Source organism: Macaca mulatta, chromosome 14, assembly GCF_049350105.2.
Source record: "Macaca mulatta isolate MMU2019108-1 chromosome 14, T2T-MMU8v2.0, whole genome shotgun sequence".
Lineage (NCBI taxonomy): Eukaryota > Metazoa > Chordata > Mammalia > Primates > Cercopithecidae > Macaca > Macaca mulatta.
The window spans coordinates 20,959,987-20,982,278 of record NC_133419.1 but is presented as its reverse complement, the minus strand read 5'-3'; the positions used below and the strand labels follow the sequence as shown (position 1 = coordinate 20,982,278).

At 53.4% G+C, this 22,292-nt stretch overlaps 1 protein-coding gene across 6 annotated transcripts in view; it reads left to right on the top strand.

Annotated features, from left to right (window-relative positions):
• The window catches only part of CD82 (CD82 molecule), a 55,890-nt gene extending 47,362 nt beyond the window's left edge, over positions 1 to 8,528 (top strand). For all 6 annotated transcript variants that reach the window (XM_077963081.1, XM_002799571.4, XM_028833496.2 and 3 more), the window contains 4 exons: positions 3,757 to 3,858; positions 6,656 to 6,859; positions 7,131 to 7,214; positions 7,541 to 8,528. In XM_077963081.1, coding sequence (XP_077819207.1) covers positions 3,757 to 3,858; positions 6,656 to 6,859; positions 7,131 to 7,214; positions 7,541 to 7,618 — 468 coding nt within the window. In that variant the 3' untranslated portion in view covers positions 7,619 to 8,528. The remainder of the gene's footprint in view (positions 1 to 3,756; positions 3,859 to 6,655; positions 6,860 to 7,130; positions 7,215 to 7,540) is intronic.
• Positions 8,529 to 22,292: the final 13,764 nt, after the last annotated feature.

The following is a 22,292-nucleotide window of genomic DNA, read 5'->3' as shown; positions in this document are numbered from 1 at the left end:
ACCGTGCCTGCGATGTGGATGGCACTGAGTGGCAGCCCAGGTCTTTTGCCTGCCTCTGGCATTGAGGGAGTGGGGCCTCCCCAGCTCCATGGAGAAATAGAAGGGTGGTTACACCCAAGCAGTGGGTTTCTGCAGGGCAGGCAGAAACAGTGGAGCGGTCCCTGGGTGGATGGAGGGAGATCATGAATGTCTGCTCCTGCTACCTCCATGTCCTTTTGGTCTCAGTAGCTACCTAGTTGCCAGGGTGACCTCCCTGTACTCCCAGCACAGGCCTCCTGAGCGTTGGGGTCCCAGGGCATCAGCTCCAAGCTGAACCAGCCCCTGTGGCCATGGTCCTCGTGGCCCAGGTGTGTCCCTCAACCACATTCTGGACTGAAAGATGTTGTGGTGTTTCCATGGAAACCACCTGTCTAGGTGGAAACCACCCAGCTTCCATCACCTTCTCGTTTCAGGGGGCCTGGGGGAGAAACAGGGAAGTCCAGGCTGCTGTGACAGCCACGCTGGGGTTTAAACAGAGCCTCAGTGCAACATGTCGTGAGGAAGCTGGGTGGGTGGGGAGGATGTGGGCGAGGCAGCTTTCTGCACAGATGCTTCTGGAGAACCCATCCTTTCCACACCATAGGGATCACCCACCCATTGGGGTTGAGAGGTGGACCTGAGATGTCAGATTGGCTGGCAGACAGCCCAGGCTATGTGACTCAGGCAAACCACTTAGCTTTTCTGGGCCCTGGTTAAAACTGGGTATGGCCATGTGGTTTAAATGCCAATAAAGCTTAATAGGTAAAAACCTGGGTTCTGAAATCAGCCAAGCCTGGGTACAAACGTCACTTCTTCCACATGTTGGCTGTGTGACCTTGGGCAAGTTAATTAACCTCTCTGAGTTTGTTTTCTATGTCTCTATAATGAGGGAATGGGGTGAATACCTAGGCCATAGGTCTGCTGTGAAGATTCAGTTGAGATAATACATTTAAAGTGCTTACCACAGCACCAGGTACATAACAAACATTTGATAAAAGTTAACTACTATTAGTGTTGTGATTAATTACTGACAAGAAAGCTTTGTAAATTGCAGAACTCTGTATAAGGTTTTTTTTTTTTTTTTTTTTTTTTTTTTTTTTTTTAAAGTATCATGCTGAGAGCTTTATTGAGAGAAGGGCAGGGAGCATCATCGGAGGCTGGTTTCTCAGCATTCTTTTTTTTTTTTTTTTGAGATAGAGTTTCACTCTGTCACCCAGGCTGGAGTGCAGTGGTGCAATCTCAGCTCAGTGCAAGCTCCACCTCCCGGGTTCAAGCCATTCTTCTGTCTCAGCCTCCCAAGTAGCTGGGACTACAGGCACTTGCCATCAAGCCCAGCTAATTTTTTGTAATTTTTTTTAGTAGAGATGGGGTTTCACCATGTTAGCCAGGATGGTCTCGATCTTCTGACCTCGTGATCCGCCCACCTCGGCCTCCCAAAGTGCTGGGATTACAGACATGAGCCACCATGCCCGGCCCCAGCATTAATTTAACCAAGAGTGAGGAGCCAGGGCTGCAGGTCCATCTGCAGGATATGAGTTTTCTGTTCATTCGAGGGCTGCCTGTGGGGAGCTGCAGGAAGCCCCACCCACAGGGTTCCCTGGGAGTCAGGCTCTAAAACCCCATCTAGAAGTACCTATCCCGTTTCTCCCAATTCTTCCTTCTCAGGAACCAAGGTGGGAAGGTGTGTGGCCTTCTCCTTTGCATCCCTGCCTTCTAGAGTCCCTCACCCTGGGGCTTCCCACTGCCATGACCAGCCCATCCATGCATGTGCCCTGGAAGGCCTCTGGGCAAGGTCCGTTTGAGAGGCGAGGTGGAGCCAGGCAGGGGCTGGCTCTCGGAGGCCCCCCTCCCACCCAGGTCTGCTTATTGCGGAGGGAGGCCCTGCCCTCAGCTGGCTCTGGGTTTGCCTCCCTTTGCACAACTGACTTATTTCAAAACCCCCCTTCTGCCTGCTTTGTACATGAGGGTTTTCTCTGTGGGGTTAGCCGAGAGCAGGTGCTGCTCTCCACCACAAGGAGAGTGACCCTCAATTCCTGAGCAGGGTGAGGATCAGCATAGGCAAGATGTAGATTTGGGCCAGGCGTGGGGTCTCAGGCCTGTAATCCCAACACATTGGGAGGCCGAGGTGGGTGGATCACTTGAGGTCAGGAGTTCGAGGCCAGCCGGGGCAACGTGGGAAGACCCTGTCTCCACTAAAAATACAAAAATGAGCCAGGCGTGGTGACACGCGCCTGTAGCTCCAGCTACCTGGGAGGCTGAAGTACGAGGATTGCTTAACTCCAGGAGGTAGAAGTTGCAGTGAGCTGAGATCCTGCCACTGCCCTCCAGCCTGGGTGACAGGGAGACCCTGTCTTTAAAAAAAAAAAAAAAAAAAAAAGATTTTTTTGGAGCTCTGGGGCAAGCAGCCAGGTGCCAGAAAAGCAACTGACCTCACACTCCGGCTGGCTGGCGCTGCTGGCTTAGGGCTTGGGAAGGGGTGAGGGAGGATCTTTTCTGTTTTGTTTTGTTTTGAGATGGACTCTTACTCTGTCACCCAGGCTGGAGTGCAGTGGTGCGATCTAGACTCTGCAACCTCCACCTCCTGGGTTCAAGCGATTCTCCTGCCTCGGCCTCCTGAGTAGCTGGGACTACGGGCACCCGCCACCATGCCTGCATAGAGGGAGGATCTTTTGATCACATAGTTGATGCCGAAGTCCCAGGTCCCCTAGTCTTGGGGCCCCCTCCAGGCATCTACCCTTGGGGACCCTGTTTGGAGAGGCTGCACTCTGGTCCTTGGAAGAAGGAAGCTGAGCTGGGCTCTCCTCCCTGTCCCTCCTTCTCCCTGCAGCTGCCCTGTGGGAGGCATAAGGATTCACCAAGAAGTTGCATGGGTCTGGCTGTGGTGCCTGGCAGACCGCAGTAGTTAGGTGTGCATTCAGCATTCACGTACCCTGCACACCTATTCTGTGCCAGGCTTGGCACTGGCCATGGGGGACCCTGTAGTGAGCGTGCCAGATGTGGTCCCTGCCCCTATGGAGCTGATGTGCTAGTGGAGAGAGATGATAAGCCCTGAAAACTAACAAGCATGTAACATCAGTGCTCTAAAGAAAAATACAGCATGCTTTCCCTTGTGGGATAAGGGAGGCCAGGGGAGGGGGGGTTGATTGGTGGGGGGAGGGGGAATGGGGAAGGGCTGATATTTTGTAGAGTGGTCTAGTAAGGCCTTTCTGAGGAGGTGGCATTGGAGCAGAGCCCTGAAGGAAGCAGAGGGTGAGCCATGTTAATGTCTGGGGGAAGAGCATTCCAGGCGGTGGGAACAGCAGGTGCAAAGGCCCTGAGGCAGGAGTGTGCCTGGCACAAAGACAGCTTGGAAATCCACACAGTTGAAGCAGAGGGAGCAAGAACAGAGGACACAAGGTCCAGGGAGGACAGACAAGTGGCATAGGGCCTCCTAGGCTGTTACGAGGACACTGATGATGGGAACTGCCTTGGTGGTGGGAGGCCCCTACAGGGTTCTCAGCAGTGACATGAGAATATTGATGTTTACAGGGCCAGGCTGCTGCCGATCGCAGAAGAGACAGTGGGGCAGGAGTGGTTGGCACTGCCTGCATCGGGCACCCTGGGAGCGCCAGGAAAGTGGTTGGAGCCATGAGCATGTCACAGGGTTGCTGAAGGGAAGAGGGGGGAGGCAGTTTAAGTAGCGGTGACCACAGGTGGGCACGGGTTTCAGGAAATCTGACCCTGACCTTTGTCCTGCAGCTGAAGCAGGAGATGGGCGGCATCGTGATGGAGCTCATTCGAGACTACAACAGCAGTCGCGAGGACAGCCTGCAGGACGCCTGGGACTACGTGCAGGCTCAGGTGAGGTGGGGCGTGGCTATGGGAGGCTCTTTCGCCTGGGTGGCCCTGAATTTGGGGCTCTGTGCACCCGCGTGTCTGGGACTGGCATCTGCAGTGCTCGTGTGTGCCTGACAGTTTGTAGGAGAGTGTGCTTCTATGGGGGCAGGGCACCCCAGTTAGCACCGCAGCTCCCTGCTCGGGGGCCCAGAGACTCAGAGACAGTTTCATAACTCGGTGCTCCCATTTGTGGCAGAGAGCACGGGGGCAGTTGTCAGCCCTCTTATCTCAAGCCACACTGGGGAGCGTTGGGAGCTCCACCCTGGGTTTTAGGAAACTGGATGCCAAGTAGCAGTGAGAAGTCCCAGTGGAGGCTGCCTCCGGGAGGGGCACTAGCTGGGGAGGTGTTGAGGGAACCTTCTAGGGTGAAAGGAGTATTCTAGCCAAATCTTGATACTGGTTTCACCAGTATGTGCACATACGTAAAAATGCACCAAGCTGAACGTGTGCCCATTAGTTCACGTGTATTAGACCTCCGTTACAGTGAGAGAGATGGATGGATGGGTGGATGGGTGGGTGGACGGATGGATGGACTGCCCGACTGACCAACAGATAGACTGACCAGGTTCCCAGCCTGTCTCCACAGTGATCCAGTGACCACCTGGCTCTCCTTTCTTGTGGTCCCGGATGCTGTGTGTGCCCTTGGCTGGAACCTGCCGTCTCTGATCTGTAATCCTGTGAGGGCGCAGGACACAGTGATCACGTAGGGCCTCAGGGGAGGTCCCTGAGGTGTTGACGCCTCAGGGGAGGGCTGTGGGGTATAAGGGGCATGGGCAGCAGGAGAAAGCCTGACTCTGGGGCACCAGGAGAGTTTGCAGATAGGACACTCCATCTAGGCGACGTGGACTTGGCCATCTTCTGAGCGGAGGAAGGGGAGAGCGATGTTCTCTGGCCCTGACATAGGAGATCAGGTGTGGGGGTCGTGGCAGCTGGAAGGCTTGGTTCACACAGGGAAATGTTTTGGTCGCCTATGTAGTTTGACCCACAATTGCTGAGACTTTGCTAATTTTAGCAAAGTCTTGATGTCACCAATGACATAAACCAGCGCCACCTGACAAGGGACCTGGGAGGAGAAGTGGGTCCCTTGGGAGGTGGTGAGCATCCTACCCTGGAAAGTCATTGGCTGGTTCTAGATGATTCCGATGCTGTCAGATGCTGCTTGGGCTGGCGGTAAGTGAGACTCCCAAGGCCTGGAGTGCTAACACTGCCACAGCCGCTAGACTTTTGCTGAGCCTGCCTCCTTGTTTATGCAATGGGGCTACTGACCCATGCCGTGTGAGATACATTGTTAAAGCCTCCAGCACTTAGGCAGCATTTATTATGTGCTAAGTTGGTGGTGATGTTTTAGTCACCATGCACATCCGTGGAGACACAGGCGGAGATGGCATGTGCTGCTGGGGAACAGGTACAGCCAGGGTCAGGGCAAAGCGTTGCTTGGAAGGAGGCTCTGCCATAGACGGGCCAAGGAGACCTGCCTTATTTTGCTCTGGTGCAGGATGACCTGTGGGTGGCCCCAGCTTGCAGACCTGTGCACCCCTCAGAGGTGCCAGCCTTTTGTTCGAGAGAGGAGGCAGCCAGCCTGCTGGAACAGGCGCCTGTAAAAGCTGGATTAGAAATGGCCTGGAGCTGAGCATTTCTGGGTGTGCCTGGTACGCCCCCTGCTGTCCACTGGCTATTGGTCGGGCAACATCCGGAGATAGGAAGGAAGCGGTCCAGGAACTGACCCCTGCTGTGACCATGGCTGTCGCACTGAATCCTCCCAGGAACCCCCAGCATTGCGGGGATTTGCACACAGAGACCTCCTTTAGCACACAGAGCCCAGAAAGGCTTTCTTCTCTCTAGAACTAGAGCATTTTCTCCTTTAAAGTGGCAGAATTGACCGGTCGGGCGAGGTGGCTCACACCTGTAATCCCAGCACTTTGGGAGGCCAAGGTGGGCAGATCACTTGAGGTCAGGAGTTCAAGACCAGCCTGGCCAACATGGTGAAACCCCATCTCTACTAAAAATACAAACATTAGCCGGGCAGGATGGTGAGTGCCTGTAATCCCAGCTACTCAGGAGGCTGAAGCAGGAGAATCATTTGAACCCGGGAGGTGGAGGTTGCAGTGAGCCAAGATCACGCCGCTGCACTCCAGCCTGGGTGACAGAGCAAGACTCTGCCTCAGAAAAAAGAAAAAAAAAAAAAAGCAGAATTGACGCTGTATCCTTTTTCACTTTTCACTTTTTCTCCTTTTCACCAGGAAGCTCAGAGGCAAATCTCAACTCCTGCTCTAAAGTCAAACAGCCGTTCCTAAGCTTATTGTGCTCCCTACACCTCCCCACACTTTGCCTGACTCATCCCATTTAGTCCTTGTGATAGCCCTGCGAGTTGGGAATTTTAATTATCCCCATTTACAGATGAGGAAACTGAGGCTATTTCCTTGACGGAGGTTGCTCAGCTGGTAGGTGGCAGGGCAGGGATTATAACCCAGTAGCCTGACTTTAAACCCTGCACTGTGAACGGTCTGCCGTCCATTCTCCTTGTGCGCTGCACAGCTGCGCTCCTTCAACTTGAACTTCCTTCCTACTCTGCTTTGTATTTCTGCTGATCCTGGTTTTGATTTTTCTGCTGTACTTGTAGTTTGTGATGGTTCAGCTGGGACCAGGGGCTTGGAAGTGGCATATCTGAGTCTCTGTCCTGGGGAGGCCCCGCCTCTGCCAGGAGGGCAGCCTGCCTGCAGTGGGCAGTGAGCATAAGCAGTGTGTCCCCTGCCTCGCCCAGGTGAAGTGCTGCGGCTGGGCCAGCTTCTACAACTGGACGGACAACACTGAGCTCATGAGTCGCTCTGAGGTCACCTACCCCTGTTCCTGCGAAGACAAAGGGGAAGAGGACAACAGCCTTTCCATGAGGAAGGGCTTCTGCGAGACTGCCGGCAACAGGACCCGGAGTGGCAACAAACCTGAGGACTGGCCTGTGTACCAGAAGGTGTGCGGTGGGCGGGGGGCTGCGGATTGGGGGCTGGGATCTGAGGGTGTTGGGGGCCGTCTGGGCTACTGCTCAGCTCTTCCTTCCTCCATTTAGTTCCTTCCCTTGATTCACCTGTCATTTGTACCTTCATCTACTTCTTTGTTAATGTAATTCATTCAAGGAACAGGCAGAACCCTTCCAGGCTGGGACTGGGGGGCTCTCGGTGGTTCTGCATGGTGGGGCGGGATGGTGCAGGGTGGGGTGGTGTGACCGTGTTCTCCCCTTGCAGGGCTGCATGGAGAAGGTGCAGGCGTGGCTGCAGGAGAACCTGGGCATCATCCTCGGCGTGGGCGTGGGCGTGGCTGTCATTGAGGTCTGAGCCCCCTCCCCCAGCCCTTCTCCATCCCTGGTCCTCCTGGGTTGTCTCTGCTCTGCTTTTCTCCTCGGGGAGGTGGTGGCCAAGGGCCCCAGCACCCCATCAGCTTCCAGAGGCCCTCTGGCCTGAGCACTGTCTGGCTGTGTGACCTCAGACAAGGCACTGCACCTCTCTGGGCCTCCCTCTACTGCCTGCATCACAGGGTGGTTGTGAGGCTCAAGTTGAGGATCCACTTAATCCCCATCTAAACCTGGATGGCGGGGCTGGGGCATCTGAGACCAGGACAGCCCAGCCTCCCTGTGACTCTCCGCCTCTCCCCACAGCTCCTGGGGATGGTCCTGTCCATCTGCTTGTGCCGGCACGTCCATTCCGAAGACTACAGCAAGGTCCCCAAGTACTGAGGCAGCTGCTGTCCACACCTCCCTGCCCGGCCCCTGACCTCAGGGCTCCCAGGGGTCTCCCTGGCTCCCTCCTCCAGGCCCGCCTCCCACCTCACTGCAAAGACCCCCTTGCCCACCCTGACTGAAAGTAGGGGGCTTTCTGGGGCCTGGCGATCTCTCCTGGCCTATCCGCTGTCAGCCTTGAGCCCTGGCTGTTCTATGGTTCCTCTGCTCACCGCTCATCAGGGTTCTCTTAGCAACTCAGAGAAAAACGCTCCCCGCAGCGTCCCTGGCGCAGGTGGGCTGGACTTCTACCTGCCCTCAAGGGTGTGTGTATATTGTATAGGGGGCAACTGTATTAAAAATTGGGAGGGGGGGCGTTAGATAAGGCACCCTGGGCTGTCAGGAGACTGCCTACTGGGCGGGTCAACTTATTTCCACTATGACATTTATATCTTTGTTTTTTCACAATTATATTGAAGGCAGTGGGAGAGGGTGGGTTTTACCTGATATTAAGGGGTAGCACCCCTTCCCCAGGCCTGATGCAGGTCCATCTAGACAGCTCAGATTAGCCTGGGCCATGCCCTGGGGACAGGGCTTAGGGGAGCTGGGTCGGAGGGGGTCTGCCTGGGTAACGAGATCTGGCTTGGCCCTGAGCTGCTTAGGGACGGGTGAGTCCTTGGGGGCATGGCACAGAGCTGGCCCTGTGTTTTCCAGGGTCCTGAGCTGTCCAGGGACAGGGAGGAGGAGGATGGCTTCTCCTGGGAGAAGGTGGGCTGGCCTTTCTTGGCAAGCTGTCCTCTGGCCCCTGGGGAGTGGGGTGGGTGAGGCTGTGCCTTGTAGGGGGGAGAGGGGAGGGGGCTCTGTGTGCACCATTCTGTAAAACACACTCAAGATTCTAAGACTATTAAAGAAGATTTATAACAGTCTAGTCTGGAATGGTAGGGATGCTGCTTCCTGGGGCAGGGGAGGACCCAGGGCAGAGGGTGTGAGCAGAGTGGCTGGGTCTGCTGGAGACTGCTGGGCCCCTCACGGCTCTGCCCTCCCCGCAGGCATCTGCCTCTGCAGCCTGAATCTTAGGACGGTGATGGGCCAGGCTCTGATGGGCCTGCCTGCACGGTGGGGTGCCTGGAGTTTGATTTGGTGCTAAGAGAGGTATAGATTGTATCTCTCCATTCCCGCTTCTGAAACTAGGGTATGGATGCCCCCAGAAGGTACACAAAATGTGGGCTGGTGATGGGGGACAGGGGCCACAGGATAAACTTGGTCTCGCTTTCTAGAGCATCATTTTTGCAAAGATTTGTGGAAGGAAGCATTTTCATACTAAAGAAATGTGTTAGAGTAAGATGTGCAGAATTCAGGGGACTTTTTAAAGATGAAATGTGAGACTTTGGGAGGTTGAGGCAGGTGGATCACTTAAGGTCAGGAGTTCGAGTCCAATCCTGGCCAACATGGTGAAACCCCATCTCTCCAAAAAAATACAGAAATTAGCCGAGTATGGTGGTGCACGCCTGTAATCCCAGCTACTCAGGAGGCTCAGGAAGGAGAACTGCTTGAACCCGGGGGATGGAGGTTGCAGTGAGCCAAGATTGTGCCACTGCACTTCAGCCTGGGCAACAGAGCGAGAATCTGTCAAAAAAAGAAAGGAAGAAAAAGAAAGAAACAACAGACAGAGAGAGAAAAGAAAAAAGAAATAAGAAGCTAGTTCTTACTTGTGCACGGCTCTGACGACTGAGTCCCAGCATGCCCTTTGCCCAGCGTCATGAAGCCCAGAGGGCAGTTGCCCCGCCTTCTCCTCTCATTTCTGGAGGAGCCGGCCGGCAGCAGAACTCTTGTCTCCCTGCAGTGGGGCCGGGCGGGGCGGCGGCTAGAGTGGTGTCTCAGCGGGGACCACCAGGCGGCGCTGCAGCCTCAGCCTAGGAGCCCGGCAGAGCCCAAAGGTTCCGTGGTTACTCCCAGTCTCACCAAACCCGGGCCTGCCGGCATCCCACTCCAGTGGAAGCATTTGTGAAAATGCAGATTCCAAGGCTCAAGGATTCTGGCACTGCAGATCTGGGATGGCGACAAGGAATCTGCCTATTTGCACCCCTTCACGGTGATTCCGGAAGATTCTCAGACCTGGAGTAATGTCTGTCCCAAGTCACGTGCTGACCTCCCAGCGCATGTGGCAGCTGAGGAGGTGTCAGCAGTGGGGTCGCCTGTGGCCTTGGCCGCCTCCCTCTGGGATGGGGGAGGAGAGGGAAATGTTGATGGTTCCACCCGGCCTGACTTCCCTGGCCCCCCACAGCCTCCACCCTCAGGAAGGGTAGCAGAGAGCTATTGGGTGTCTTTTCATAAATGCTTTCTCACTGGGAGCAAGGGGACCTGAATTTGAGTCCAGCTCCATCTCCATCTTCCTGTGCGACCCAGGGCCTGGCAGGCTGAGGGTGGGCTCAAAGCTGTTTACAAAATAGAGGACTGAGAAAACGTCAGAGGTTAGCGAAGCTTCCTCTGTCATGTCCATCCTGCCCAGAGCTCACAGCTGGAAGGGGCCGGAGCCAGGATTTGAACCCCATGTATCTGACTTCAAAGACCATCCTCCTGGCTCCACTGGCTCCTGCCCTCTCATGTCGCAGAACAGCCTCAGGACATGTGGTGTTGTGAGGCCCTGACCCTCGCTTTTGTGAAATCTGGTCACTGTGAGCTCTGAGCCTGCTAGGTTCCTCATTTCAACCTCCTGGGGAGCACCCAGTTTTAGTACCCCACTTACCTCTGACCTGTGAGGTTTTGGGAGAGAGGGAACGTAGACCCATGTCTATCTAACACCTGGAATCGTCCCTGCAGCCGCTAATCCACCCACGCCCATCTGGGGCTTCCACACCTTCCAGCTGCCCTCCCTGGGCCCTCTGTGGGCTGCCATCTGTCCTGCCAAGGGCCCTGCCAGGCCCAGAGGACTGGTACATGGGTACTGTGTGGAGGAGGGTACAAGGGTGCTCCTTGGCAGTGCCCACCCACAGCTCCCTGGGGCAGGCAGGAAGAATGGCTGGGGCAAAGGGTGTTAGAGACAGTGCCTAGGATGTGTCCAGGAAGCTGGACTTTGGGGAGCACTGATTGGCATGGCCACTGACCGATGGGAATGGAAGCCAGGCCTGAGCTGGAATAGGATCTTTATATGTGGATTGGCAGGAGGTGCTGGAGCTCTGAGAGGTTGGACTGGCGGGGGGATTTTCAACTGGCATGGAAATATTTCACCATTTTATTCATAATAACTGGCATGGCTGACTGGGTGAGTACTGCTGAATGGCAGCCTGGTACATGTGCACATACATGCATGCGCTCTGTCTCTCACACGCACACACTCAAGGCCCTGAAGACCCCTGAGGGCTCGGTCCCCAGCTCTTCTCCCCTGAGACTAAGCTGTGGGTGGCCCGTAGTGAACAGGGAGACCCAAGTGTCTTCCTGCCTGGCCTTCCCGGGCCTACACTGCAGAGCCCCCTCTGCCACTGACCACCATCCTGTCTCCTAGCAGAGCTGCCTCCAGCCTCTGCCCCGGGTCTTCCAGGTGAGCAGGTCCCGCAGGCTAAGAGGAGCCGTATGTAGGGGCACACTGGTGACGCTGGAGCATCTAGCCACCAGGCATCTCCTGGGCCAGCGCTCCCATCGCCTTTCTCCTCTGCAGAGGGACAGAGACCCAAGTTGCCACGCTGCCTCGGGGCAAATGTCTGGCTGTTCTCTGGGGTCTTTAGGGCTGTAGGCTAAGGTTTATCCATTTATTCATTCATTCATCCCATGAATACTTAATGGCACAGACTATTTGTGAAGCACAGTTCTAGGATCTTAGGAACACAGCAGTGAACACACACAAACCCCTGCCCACATGACACCTGCATTCTGATGAGTGTAGAGACTCTTGCACACAACTGATGCACCAGGACACACGTGCACACACAGCACATGCATGCACACAGTACACCCTCCCACACGTACTCAGGTACATACCAGCACACACTGCCGACTGCTGACAGCACAGTCTAAGCCGAGTGTTGCTGTGGTATCCCTGGGGCCCATCCAAGGCCCCATCCTGTGGAAGGAAGTAGAGTGAACAGTGCGCTGAACAAACAGGAAAGTGGGAGGAAGTGTTCACCGCTCAGCCCCGGCCCCTCCAGCCACAGTACAGGAATCAGCCATTGCCCTGGCAATCCCCTTCCTAACTGAAATCAAATAGAATCAGAGCAGCTGCCACTGGATGTGATGGGCTGTGCGACTTCACCTCTCTTAGTCTCATCTGGAAAATGGGGACTCTTATTCCTCATTCCCAGTGCTATTGTGGGAGCCAAATGCTATCACGTACACAGTGAGCTTGTTCCCCAAGCCGCCCATTCCAGGACTGGCACCACCTTCAAGGGGAGGTTTCCCATCCCCTGGGGATACCTTCTCTAAGCAGGAATGAGGCCCACAGGAGGACTTGAGGACTTGGTGCCTCCAGGGCAGGGATGGTTGATTGGCCCAAGGGGCTGGGGCTGGGGCAGGTAAGAACCTGTACTCAGCCTCTTGCCCAGTGGGAGGGTGAGCAGGTAGGAGGGCCATTAGGGGACGTTTGAGCTGTGAGCACCCCAGCCCCCAGCTGCCCCCTATGACATCATTTCCCCAGCACCTGCCTTCTGAGCAAGGGGAATGTCAGGCCCAGAGCCAAGTGCCTCTCCCCAAGTGACCTCAGATGCCTTAAGCAGTAGCCCCTGGGACAGGAGTGGGCTTCCTGCAGGATGCTGGGGGCGGAGGGGTGGCCAGCAGGAACAGCTGGGAGTGCAGAGGGGCTGTGCGGAGGTGGGGAGTGGAAGGAGAGAGCTGGAGAGTCCCCAGCAGCGTCTTGGAGGACTGTGTGGGTGGGAGGGGATGCTGATGGCAGCTGATAGGAGTGGAGGGGTCCATCCTCTGCCCTGCCTTGCATGACACACCGGGGTGAGCCCAGCTTGGGGCTTCCAGGGTGACAGGGGCCCTGTGATCCCAGCACCCAATCCTCTTGGTCCTGGTTCATAGAGGACTCAGGCACTTGGGGTGGTGTCTGAGTTCTTTCCATGGGGAAGCTGTCGGGGAACCCACTTAGTGGGTAGGTGGGGGTCTGCTTAAATGGAAGGAGAGAGGCCTGTATTAGTCCATTTTCGTGCTGCTGATAAAGACATACCCAAGACTGGGCAATTTACAAAAGAAAGAGTTTTAATGGAGTTCCACGTAGCTGGAGAGGCCTCATAATCGTGGAGGAAGGCAGAAGGCACATCTCACATGGTGGTAGACGAGAGAAGACACAAGGAGAGCCAAGCAAAAGGGGTTACCCCTCATAAAACCGTCAGATCTCCTGAGACATATTCACTACCACGAGAATAGTGTGGGAGAAACTGCCCTATGATTCACTTGTCTCGCACTGGGTCCCTCCCACAACACATGGGAGTTATGGGAGTACAATTCAAGATGAAATTTGGGTGGGGACACAGAGCCAAACCATATCAAGGCCTTCCCCAGAGGGGCAGGCTCTAAACCCAAGGGAGCCCACAAAGGGGAGGAACAGAGAGTGGGAGTGAGAACAATGCTATAAGCAGGACCCCAGCTGGGGGAGCTAGGAAGATGAGCAGGGCTGACCCTTTGGGGTGAGGTGGGACTCGCAGCAGGCAAAGAGGCAGCAGGGCAGCAAGAGGAGAGTGCAGGCAGCCACTGCAGAGGGCATGGTGGACCCCAGCAGCCATGGGACCCTATCTCCTTCCAAATCATCATCATCGTCACAGCAGCCACCATGGATTTAGTGTTAAGCTTTAACCCTGTCACCCCAACAGTGTAGCCACACTTGCTCCCCCCACCCTTTTAGAGTGTGGAAACCGTAACTTGGAAAAGCTAAGCTGTTTGCCATAGCCCTGACCCACTACACAATCCAGGAGTCATTCACATTGGATTCACAAATCTATCTTCAGATCCAGAGTCACAGTGACTGAAGAAACTGGGGTTGGCCCCTGGGGCCTGTGACTCCGTATCCTTTCCAATAGTTCTCAAGGCCAGTGGGAATGAAGATCCCTGGTTCATAAAAAGAGAAGAGGAGTGGGCCTTTTCTAAGGAGGTACAAGTCCGTTAAACCCAACTTTTCCTCCATCAATCTATCCAATAAGAATTTATCAGGCACCCACTCTATGCCAGGCATTGTGAAAGGAATCAGGGGTCACCAAGGTAAACAAGCTTGTGGAGCTGACAGTCCAGTTGTAGGGGAGGCACAGGGAAAAAACACAAACAGCAGAAAAAGCGCCCCATGTCAGGGACAGAGAGGGCAGCAAAGGTGATCAAGGCTCTGTCTCTACCTGCCAGGAAGTGCACAAGGTAAGACAAGCTGGTCCCCAGGCTGGTGGTTGTCCCTTGATGTCCTCATTGCCCAGGGCATTGTGGAGGTTGCTACTCCACCAGGACATGGAGGAATGAATCCAGTCCCATGGGCTGACTGGCCCAGAGTTCAAGGGGATACATGGGAACCAATCACAGTGTGAATACAAATGAGAACCAGGCACCCCCTACCCACAAGGGGAACTAATCTGCGCCTCCTGTCTATGTGGTCAGGAAAACCTTTTCCAAGAGGTCAACAGAAACTATCTGTAGCTTGTGATGATCTAAAATGCCTCGTCAGGAATTGCTTAATGAGTTTATTTAGCAGACAGCTGGGTGGAGGGGTTGTCCAGGTGGGCTGTGTGTATTTCCTTCCTCTGAGGACTGAGCAGGGCAGGGACTCCATCCTGCGTCAGTCTATGGGGGACGCAGGTCATCAGACCCCCATGACTCCATGTGTAGGATACCTGTGCCTGGTCCCATATGGAGTCTGGTTTCCATCTCCTTCGGAAAAGGAATGTGACGGTGGCAGCCTGGCTCGGACTGGGGAATAGAGAATGTAGTGGGGAAGCCTCGTGGGAGAGCAACCAGCTTTCCTGCCAGTGTCACAGGGCAGAGTGAGCAGCTAGGGTGGAAGTCATGGCACTGGGAGTTGAGGGGACGTGGTTCTGTCTCAGATGTTCCCTAATTAGTTGCATGTGGTCATTGTTTGCAAAAATAGTCACACTTATTCCCCTTTCTGTATCTATGCTCTCTGCAACATGACTATGCAGCTAGCACCTCTCTGATGGCTGGTTGTGTGACTTCCTTTGGCTAATGGAATGTGGGGGAAAACATAGTGTGTCAATTCTAAGTCTCAAGGAATTTTGCATACTTGTCCCCACTTCTTCTGTCTCATTGCCTCACTCTCTCAAAACCCTGCCACTGCCTCATGAAGAAGCCCAAGTTAGCCTGCTGGAGCATGAGAGGCAACCGGGTCAGTACTCCATCATCCCAGACAACAGCCAACTTACCCCCAGAAGCAGAACCACCACCCTACCTGCAGCCAACTTCAGACGCAGGAGAAGACCAGATGAACCACCTAGCTGAGCCCAACCTAAATGGCTGACACACAGAATCATGAGCTAAACAAATGGTGGTTGTTTCGGGCCCTAAATTTGGGGGTAGTTTATTATACAGCAATAGCTAACTGATAGGATAGGTAATCATAATGACAGCTACCATTTGCTGAAGGCCTGTTTTACACCAGGCCCAGCACTAAGCACTTGACATACATTGCATGAGTCCCCTGACTCATTTAATCCTCACAATAGCCCTGAGAGTTGGTATTAGGATGCACACTTTATAGATAAGAAAACAGAGGCTCAGAGGAGACATAAGTCTGGTCTAAGCCTGCTGAATAGTAAGAGACAGAGATCAGATGAGAACCTAAAATCTGTCTTCATGGGTGTGGTGTCTGAATCTCCCTTCCAGAAGAGCCTTAATGTCAGAGAGAATCAGCATCACTTGAGAGAGTGTAATGTATTCTGCACACGGGAGCTGACATCATTAAGAATGTTCTCAGCCTTCCGTCCCCAAGAATTATGCCCTGTCTCACCCTGTTCTTCTCTCACCCCTAGTCAATGCCTCTAATTCCCTTAGGCTTCTGGAGAGAAAGACAAAAGACACAGATGACGGGATAATTTATTTCTCTTTGATTCCACCTGCTATTTAATCAGTAAATATTTACAGAGGGCCTGTTATGTGCTTATTTCAGAGTGTTCTTTCTTTCATGACACATTTTCTGGCTCCCTATGGCATGCTCTTACTCCACCCATGTAGCCTTTATGGCAACTTGAGGGTCGTTGGGATTAGCCCCACTTTACAGCTGAGAAAACTCTGAGGTTCCAGAGAGGCGAAGTGGCCACCTTGAGGTCCCTTAACTAGTAAGTGACCAAAACAAGATTCAACTCCAGGTTTGGCTGAATTCAGGCAGGGTCTCTTCTTACTTTATCACCACAGCTGTGACTTTTTTAAAAAAGGGAGTTTGAAACTTCCCCTGGGTTCTGTGTATGGCAGGTAAGGGGCTGGAAGGTGGAGAGGAGAAAGGCTAGTGTGGCTGTTGGAAAATGTCCGCTGACTCTCAGAGGTGGCTGGCTCCTGGGCTGGGCATGGTGCTCAAGCTCAAGCTCTGGGTAATGCTGTGAGCTGGCCAAGGAGGACAGCAGGAGGTCACATGTCCTGGAGGGAGGAGAAATAGCCACAGGCTCCAGCCTGCTTCCCTTGTGTCTGCAGCTGACAGCCACAGCCATCGCTCATCCCCACCCGCCCCTCTGCTTAGCTGCTGGACCGCTGCCATCTTCCACCACCAGAAACTGGGCACTGGGCCCTACCCCTCCCCAGCTGCACTGTTTACAAATGGGAAATTCAGGGAGAGTCCACCCAGGCTGTCTTCTCCTCCCGGGGCCATCACTTCCCTGGAGGTGGGGCTTAGCCACAGGTCTCTCAAGGGTCCCAGAGCCCACCCCCGACCCAGGGTTCCTCCTTCAGACTGGAAGCAGGCTCCCACCCAGATGTCCTGACCAGAGTCTAACTGCACGGAGCCTTCACCTGTGTGTGGGAACAGGAGGACACAGAGGTGAGAGGCTGAGAGGCCTGGGGGTCTTCTAGGCAATGAGGCAACCCACTGTCCCACAACCACACATGGTTGCCTTCCCCTAGGGCAATTTGGGTGCTGGAAATATCCCTGCCCTGGAGGCCTTGACTGGCTGAGAAACCTTAGACCAATCACCCTGCCTCTCTGGACCTCCGTCTCCTCATCTTGAAACTGAACAGAAATATTCTCAGAGCCACATAACCACACAGACAGCAATATGAATTAAGTGTTCAGCACTTTGCACACATGATCTTAGCTATTCCCACAACAATCCTAAGACCTGAATTCTTAGTGAGGTTAAGTAACTTGCCCAGGGTCTGGGTGAGTGAGTGGCCACAAAAGGTTTGGACTCAGTCACCCTGACTCCCAGCCCAGGGGTTCAGCCTCCTGGCCACCAGCCTCCCTTCTCAGGGTGGGTCGTACTTGCAAATGTATAGACACCCTGCCCAATTCACCAGCTGCAGGTCAGGTCATGCTCCACACTGGCTTGCTTGATGCCCTGGATGAAGTTGCTGGCCGCCGGGGTCTCCTAGTGCCCTAAACTCCTCTGCCATATCTCCATCATCAGTGAGCTGTGCTCCTTTGGTTCCTGGAACAATCTCCCTTATTTCTTCCACCTAACTCCTGCTCCTCCCTCAGATCCGCCTTCAGGGAACTCCCCAGAGCACGGCCCCAGTGACAGAGGTGGCCTTGCCCTTCCACCACCCTTTCTATGGGGAGGGCCTCCCCTGTGCAAATGCCTGGCCCATAGGTTCAAATCCAGACTCTGCCCTCTCTTTTAGACCCTCCTCTGGGAAATGAGCATAATAATGGTCCCAACCACATAGGGTTGTTGCCAGGACTAAGTGATTTAGCAGAGGTTCAGGCTTAGAAAAGCTGTCAGGTTTTTTAAAGATGTCTAGAGTTTAGGCACTCAGCATGGCCCAGAGTGTGACACACCATTGTAGGCTTTCCTATGATACAGCCTCCAACAAAACTTGGCGTCCTGAGTCCCTGGCAATAGAATTGTTTACTTTTATGCCAAGACGGTCCGAAAGGCACCGAAATCTGCATGTGGCGTGTGCCCAGGCAGAACCCACAGTTCTTATGAGGTTATCTAAAATGAAAACACACATCAGCAAGGCCCAAGGTGGTCCCGCACGTGCTGAATGTGTCCAGGAAAGGAGGCAATGTGCTTTCCTCATGGAGGAGCAGGAAATTGTTGGGAAAGTGTTGAAGGCACAAGCACAGTGTGTTTAGTTCAGAAAGCTAAAGAAAAAAAAAAAGAAGCCTTTTTGAGTCATTACAAAAAAGAAAGAAATTCTGCAGATGTGGAGCAAGCTTGCTGTGCCCCAATGGGCATTTCGCCCCCAAAGGCGCTCTCCTGATAGTTATCATTGCTGATTGAAGTCTGTGTCTTCTCCGCTGAACCCTAAGTTCCTCAAGGGCTTCTGGTTCATTCCTTGCCCTGTCCCCAGCTTGGAGTGTGTGCCTGGCACATAATGAGCATTTAATGCATATTTGTTGGATAAATGAATGAATGAATACAACGGGCCCCATTGTCAGTAGCAGCATGAAATAATGTGATGCAGAAAAGAACTCAGGCAATGATAAGTTCTTTTAGAGTGGGGTCTTATACTTGTGTGACCTGATAATCACCTGCACCTTCTGCTAGAAATCCAGATTCTGGGGCCCCACCCCTGGAGATTCTGGTTCTTTGGGTAGGAGGGGGCTCTGGAAATCGGGGCTGGTTTTTGTTTTGTTTTGTTTTGTTTGTTTGTTTGTTTGTTTGTTTGAAACAGAGTTTCGCTCTTCTTGCCCAAGCTGGAGTGCAATGGCGCCGTCTCAGCTCACTGCAACCTCAGCCTCCCGGGTTCAAGGGATTCTCCTGCCTCAGCCTCCTGAGTAGTTGGGATTACAGGCATGCACCACCACGCCAGACTAAATTTGTATTTTTTAGTAGAGACGGGGTTTCTCCATATTGGTCAGGCTGGTCTCTAACTCCTGACCTCAGGTGATCCACGCACCTTGGCCTCCCAAAGTGCTGGGATTACAGGCGTAACCCACCACACCTGGCCGGAAATCTGGGCTTTTAAAAGTACCTCGGTTGATTCAGATACACAGGCAGTTTTAGAAATGCTGGCTTAGAGCAAAGCTTGAAGAGGAGAAAAGTGAATATACTGCTTACGTGTCTCAGAGGGTTGGGCCTGGGGTTCCTCCTGTCTGAGATAGAAGGCAGAGGGAGAGGGACCTGGTGGGCTTCCTGAAGGAGGAGGCATGGAGGCAGTGTTGAGGATGGGTGCCAGTCTTCCAGGGAAGGAAGAGGAAAGGTGGAGGGGTGTTGCCACCAGTGACCCAAAAGGATGGGGCACCAGCCTTCAACCTCACAATGACCACTTCTAGAAGTCGGAGGAAGGTGGCTGCAGTCCCAGCGTGTGACAAGTCCAGGGTCCTATGAATCAGGATGCCCCTGGGGGAAAGGACGCCCTGAGCATGATGTCCTGTGTCCACTCCACTTAGGAGGAAATCAGGGGCAGCACTTTCTAAAGGAGGCCTAGTCAGGACAAAACCTCAGGCCTGGGATTAGCCCAGTGGGCCTTTCCTGGAGGTGGCACCCTAGGCTCTGGAAGGAGAGCTGCCCCAGCCTAGAAGGGCTGGGGAAAAGAGAAGAAAGAGGGATTGGTGATGGTCGGCAGCATCTCCCATTTCTGTCATGGTCCGGAGGAGGGGTGGCCAGTCTGAAGTCACTGGCAGGCATTAGGACTAGAACTTGGTGAGGACGTTTGGAACATGAAATGCCCACCTCACTGCTTCCCACCTCCTGAGCACAGGTACGCCATTAGTCTGTTTTCAGCCCAGCACAGGTGGGGAGGAGAGAAGGCAGCCAGAGGGACGTTAATTTATTTATATATTTATTTATTTATTTATTTATTTATTTATTTATTTATTTATTTATTTGAAACGGAGTTTCGCTCTTGTTGCCCAGGCTGGAGTGCAATGGCGCCATCTCGGCTCACCACAACCTCCGCTTCCCAAGTTCAAGCAATTCTCCTGCCTCAGCGTCCCGAGTAGCTGAGATTACAGGCGTGCGCCACCATGCCAAGCTAATTTTGTATTTTTAGTAGAGACGAGGTTTCTCCATGTTGATCAAGCTGGTCTTGAACTCCCGACCTCAGGTGATCTGCCCGCCTCGGCCTCCCAAAGTGCTAGGATTACAGGCGTGAGCCACTGTGCCCAGCCAAGAGGGACATTTTCTTGTTAGATATTGACTATGAACTTAGGCCTCATGAAGTCCAGACCCCAGGAAAGCTGTTGTAAACTGGGGTGTTTGTTTATGTCTGTGTGCATGTGTGTGTGTGTGTGTGCGCGTGTGTCCACATGTATGCTGCGGGGCTCCTGAGTGTGTATAGGGATGTTATTGATTCTTTACCACTGTATCCCGAGTGCCTAGCACAGTGCCTGGCATGCAGTAGGTGCTCAGCAAATGAATGGGTGAGTTCCAGCGTGTCCACATATGTGTTGTCAGATGCAACTCAGATCCGTAGGACCCAGGCAGCCTCCCCAGAGCTCCGGAGACGGCAGCACTTGCACAACCTTAAGAGTTCAGGCTGTTTTGAGAGACAGGAAGGATTTGCAGGCAGGAGACCGAGAGCGACCCTGGACAGCCAAAGGTGAGCCATATTCGCCAGGCCCTGGAGGAGAGAGAATGCAGGAGACACAGCAGGTGCCAGGGCTGAGAGGTGTGAGATGGGCAAGTCCATAGCAAAAGGGCGCACTGGAGTTAGACTGCAAGGTACAGATACAGCTTGAGCAACTCAGTATGCTGAAGCCTTATTTCCTGGGCTTGGGGACCCTGGGGAAGGAGTGCAGCTGGGGACAGATGCGGGGTCCTATCATGGAATAAGAGCCATGTTGGAAGTTTGGGCCGAGAACAGGCTAATGGCCTGACTGTTGGGGGTATAAAAGCTCCAGTGACTAGAGAGAAGGAGATGTTTTGTCAAAAGGATTTCTTTGGAGGGAGATCTGGGGATGCTTAGATTTCTAGCCCCTATGAGGGGCTGTTTTGGAAGTGCCTGCCCCTCTTATGGCTTGGTTAGAGCTTCCCAGTGGATTGTGAGAGGATGGTAACGTGTGTCGCCAGTGAGCTGGGGATGCAGAAGCCTAGACAAAGTTGGCTCCCACCAGGAAAATCTAAAACGGCCAGCAAAGGCTGCTGCCTGCTAGGGATAAGCAGGAGATGGATCTGAGGTTGGGACTGGCTGGGATTCCCCAGAGTTCACCAGAGGGTAGAAAACAGGAATATTTTCTGGGGTCCAAACATGGGCCTGGTCTACCAAGAAGTTTCACAAAACACAGCTCTTCCTCCTCCTCCTCTTCAGAATTATGTGGACAAGTAAATCTGGGAAGCGTTATAGCACAGCACGAGTGTGGGGTGGACGTGGAAAGCCGGGGTTAGAGCGGGCAGCAGCCACCTGCAGGATGCCCTTGGCCTGCGGTGTGGGAAGTGCAGCCAAAGGCTCCCGGGACAGGAAGGAGGCATCCAGAAGAACCCATAGAGTCAGCCCTGCCCTCTGCCGTGCCCTGTGAGCAGAAGCCATCCCACGACAGAACCAGTGAGACAAAACCTTTCCTTCTTGACTCCTCTCCCTTCCGGGCTATGCCCTGGCAGCCCCTGGAACTGCAAATACAGGGTAAGTGTCCCTTACCCCAAATGTCTGGACCAGAAGTGTTTTAGATTTGGGACATTTTTTTTTATACAGAGTGTCGCTATTGTTGCCCAGACTGGAGTGCAGTGGCAGGTTCTCAACTCACTGCAACCTCCACCTCCCAGGTTCAAGCGATTCTCCAGCCTCAGCCTCCCAAGGAGCTGGGATTACAGGCATATGCCACCACGCTCGGCTAATTTTTGTATTTTTTAGTAAAGATGGGGTTTCACCATGTTGGCCAGGCTGGTCTTCAACTCCTAGCCTCAAGTGATCCACCCGCCTCAGCCTCCCAAAGTGCTGGAATTACAGGCATGAGCCACCGCGCCCGGCCAAGATTTGGGATATTTTTGGATTTGGGAATATTTACAGATACATGATGGGATATCTTGGGGATGGGACCCAAGCCTTAAACACAAAATTTATTTGTGTTTCATATGCATCTTCTACACATAGTCTGGAGGTAATTTCTAGACTATTTGAAATAACTTTGTACGTGAAACAAAGTTTGTGCATATTGAACCATCAGAAAACAGAGGTTAGGTGGAATATTCTACACTCGTAGTGTCATGTCATGGGTACCCAAAAAGGTTTGAATTTGGGAGCATTTCGGATTTTGAATTTTCAAATTAGGGATGCTCAGTCTGTAGCAACATGGGGGAAGAGGGGCACGGAGCAAGGGCATGTGCAGGGGCAAAGTAGAACCAAGCCCCTTCTCCAGCTTGCTGCCGGCAGAGGGCAGCAAGGGCAGAAAGGTGGGTTAGCGTTGAACCAAGTTCAAAGATGCGATTACTACCTCGGACCAGACACTTTTAATGCCAACCTGACTCTGTATTTGCAATTTAAAGTGACCTAAGAATTTTTATCGCCTAACCGGGGTCAGAAAACTTGTGGGGCTGCCTGAGTTTTCATCCAGGAATTGGGGGGACGAACTTCCACCTGCGAAAGAATCGTGAAAAGTGGAAAAAAAATGTTGGGTGACAAGAATAAAGTTGTTTTCCCTTTCCCCTGAGTCTGCTTATCTGATGCACTGGTTTCTGTC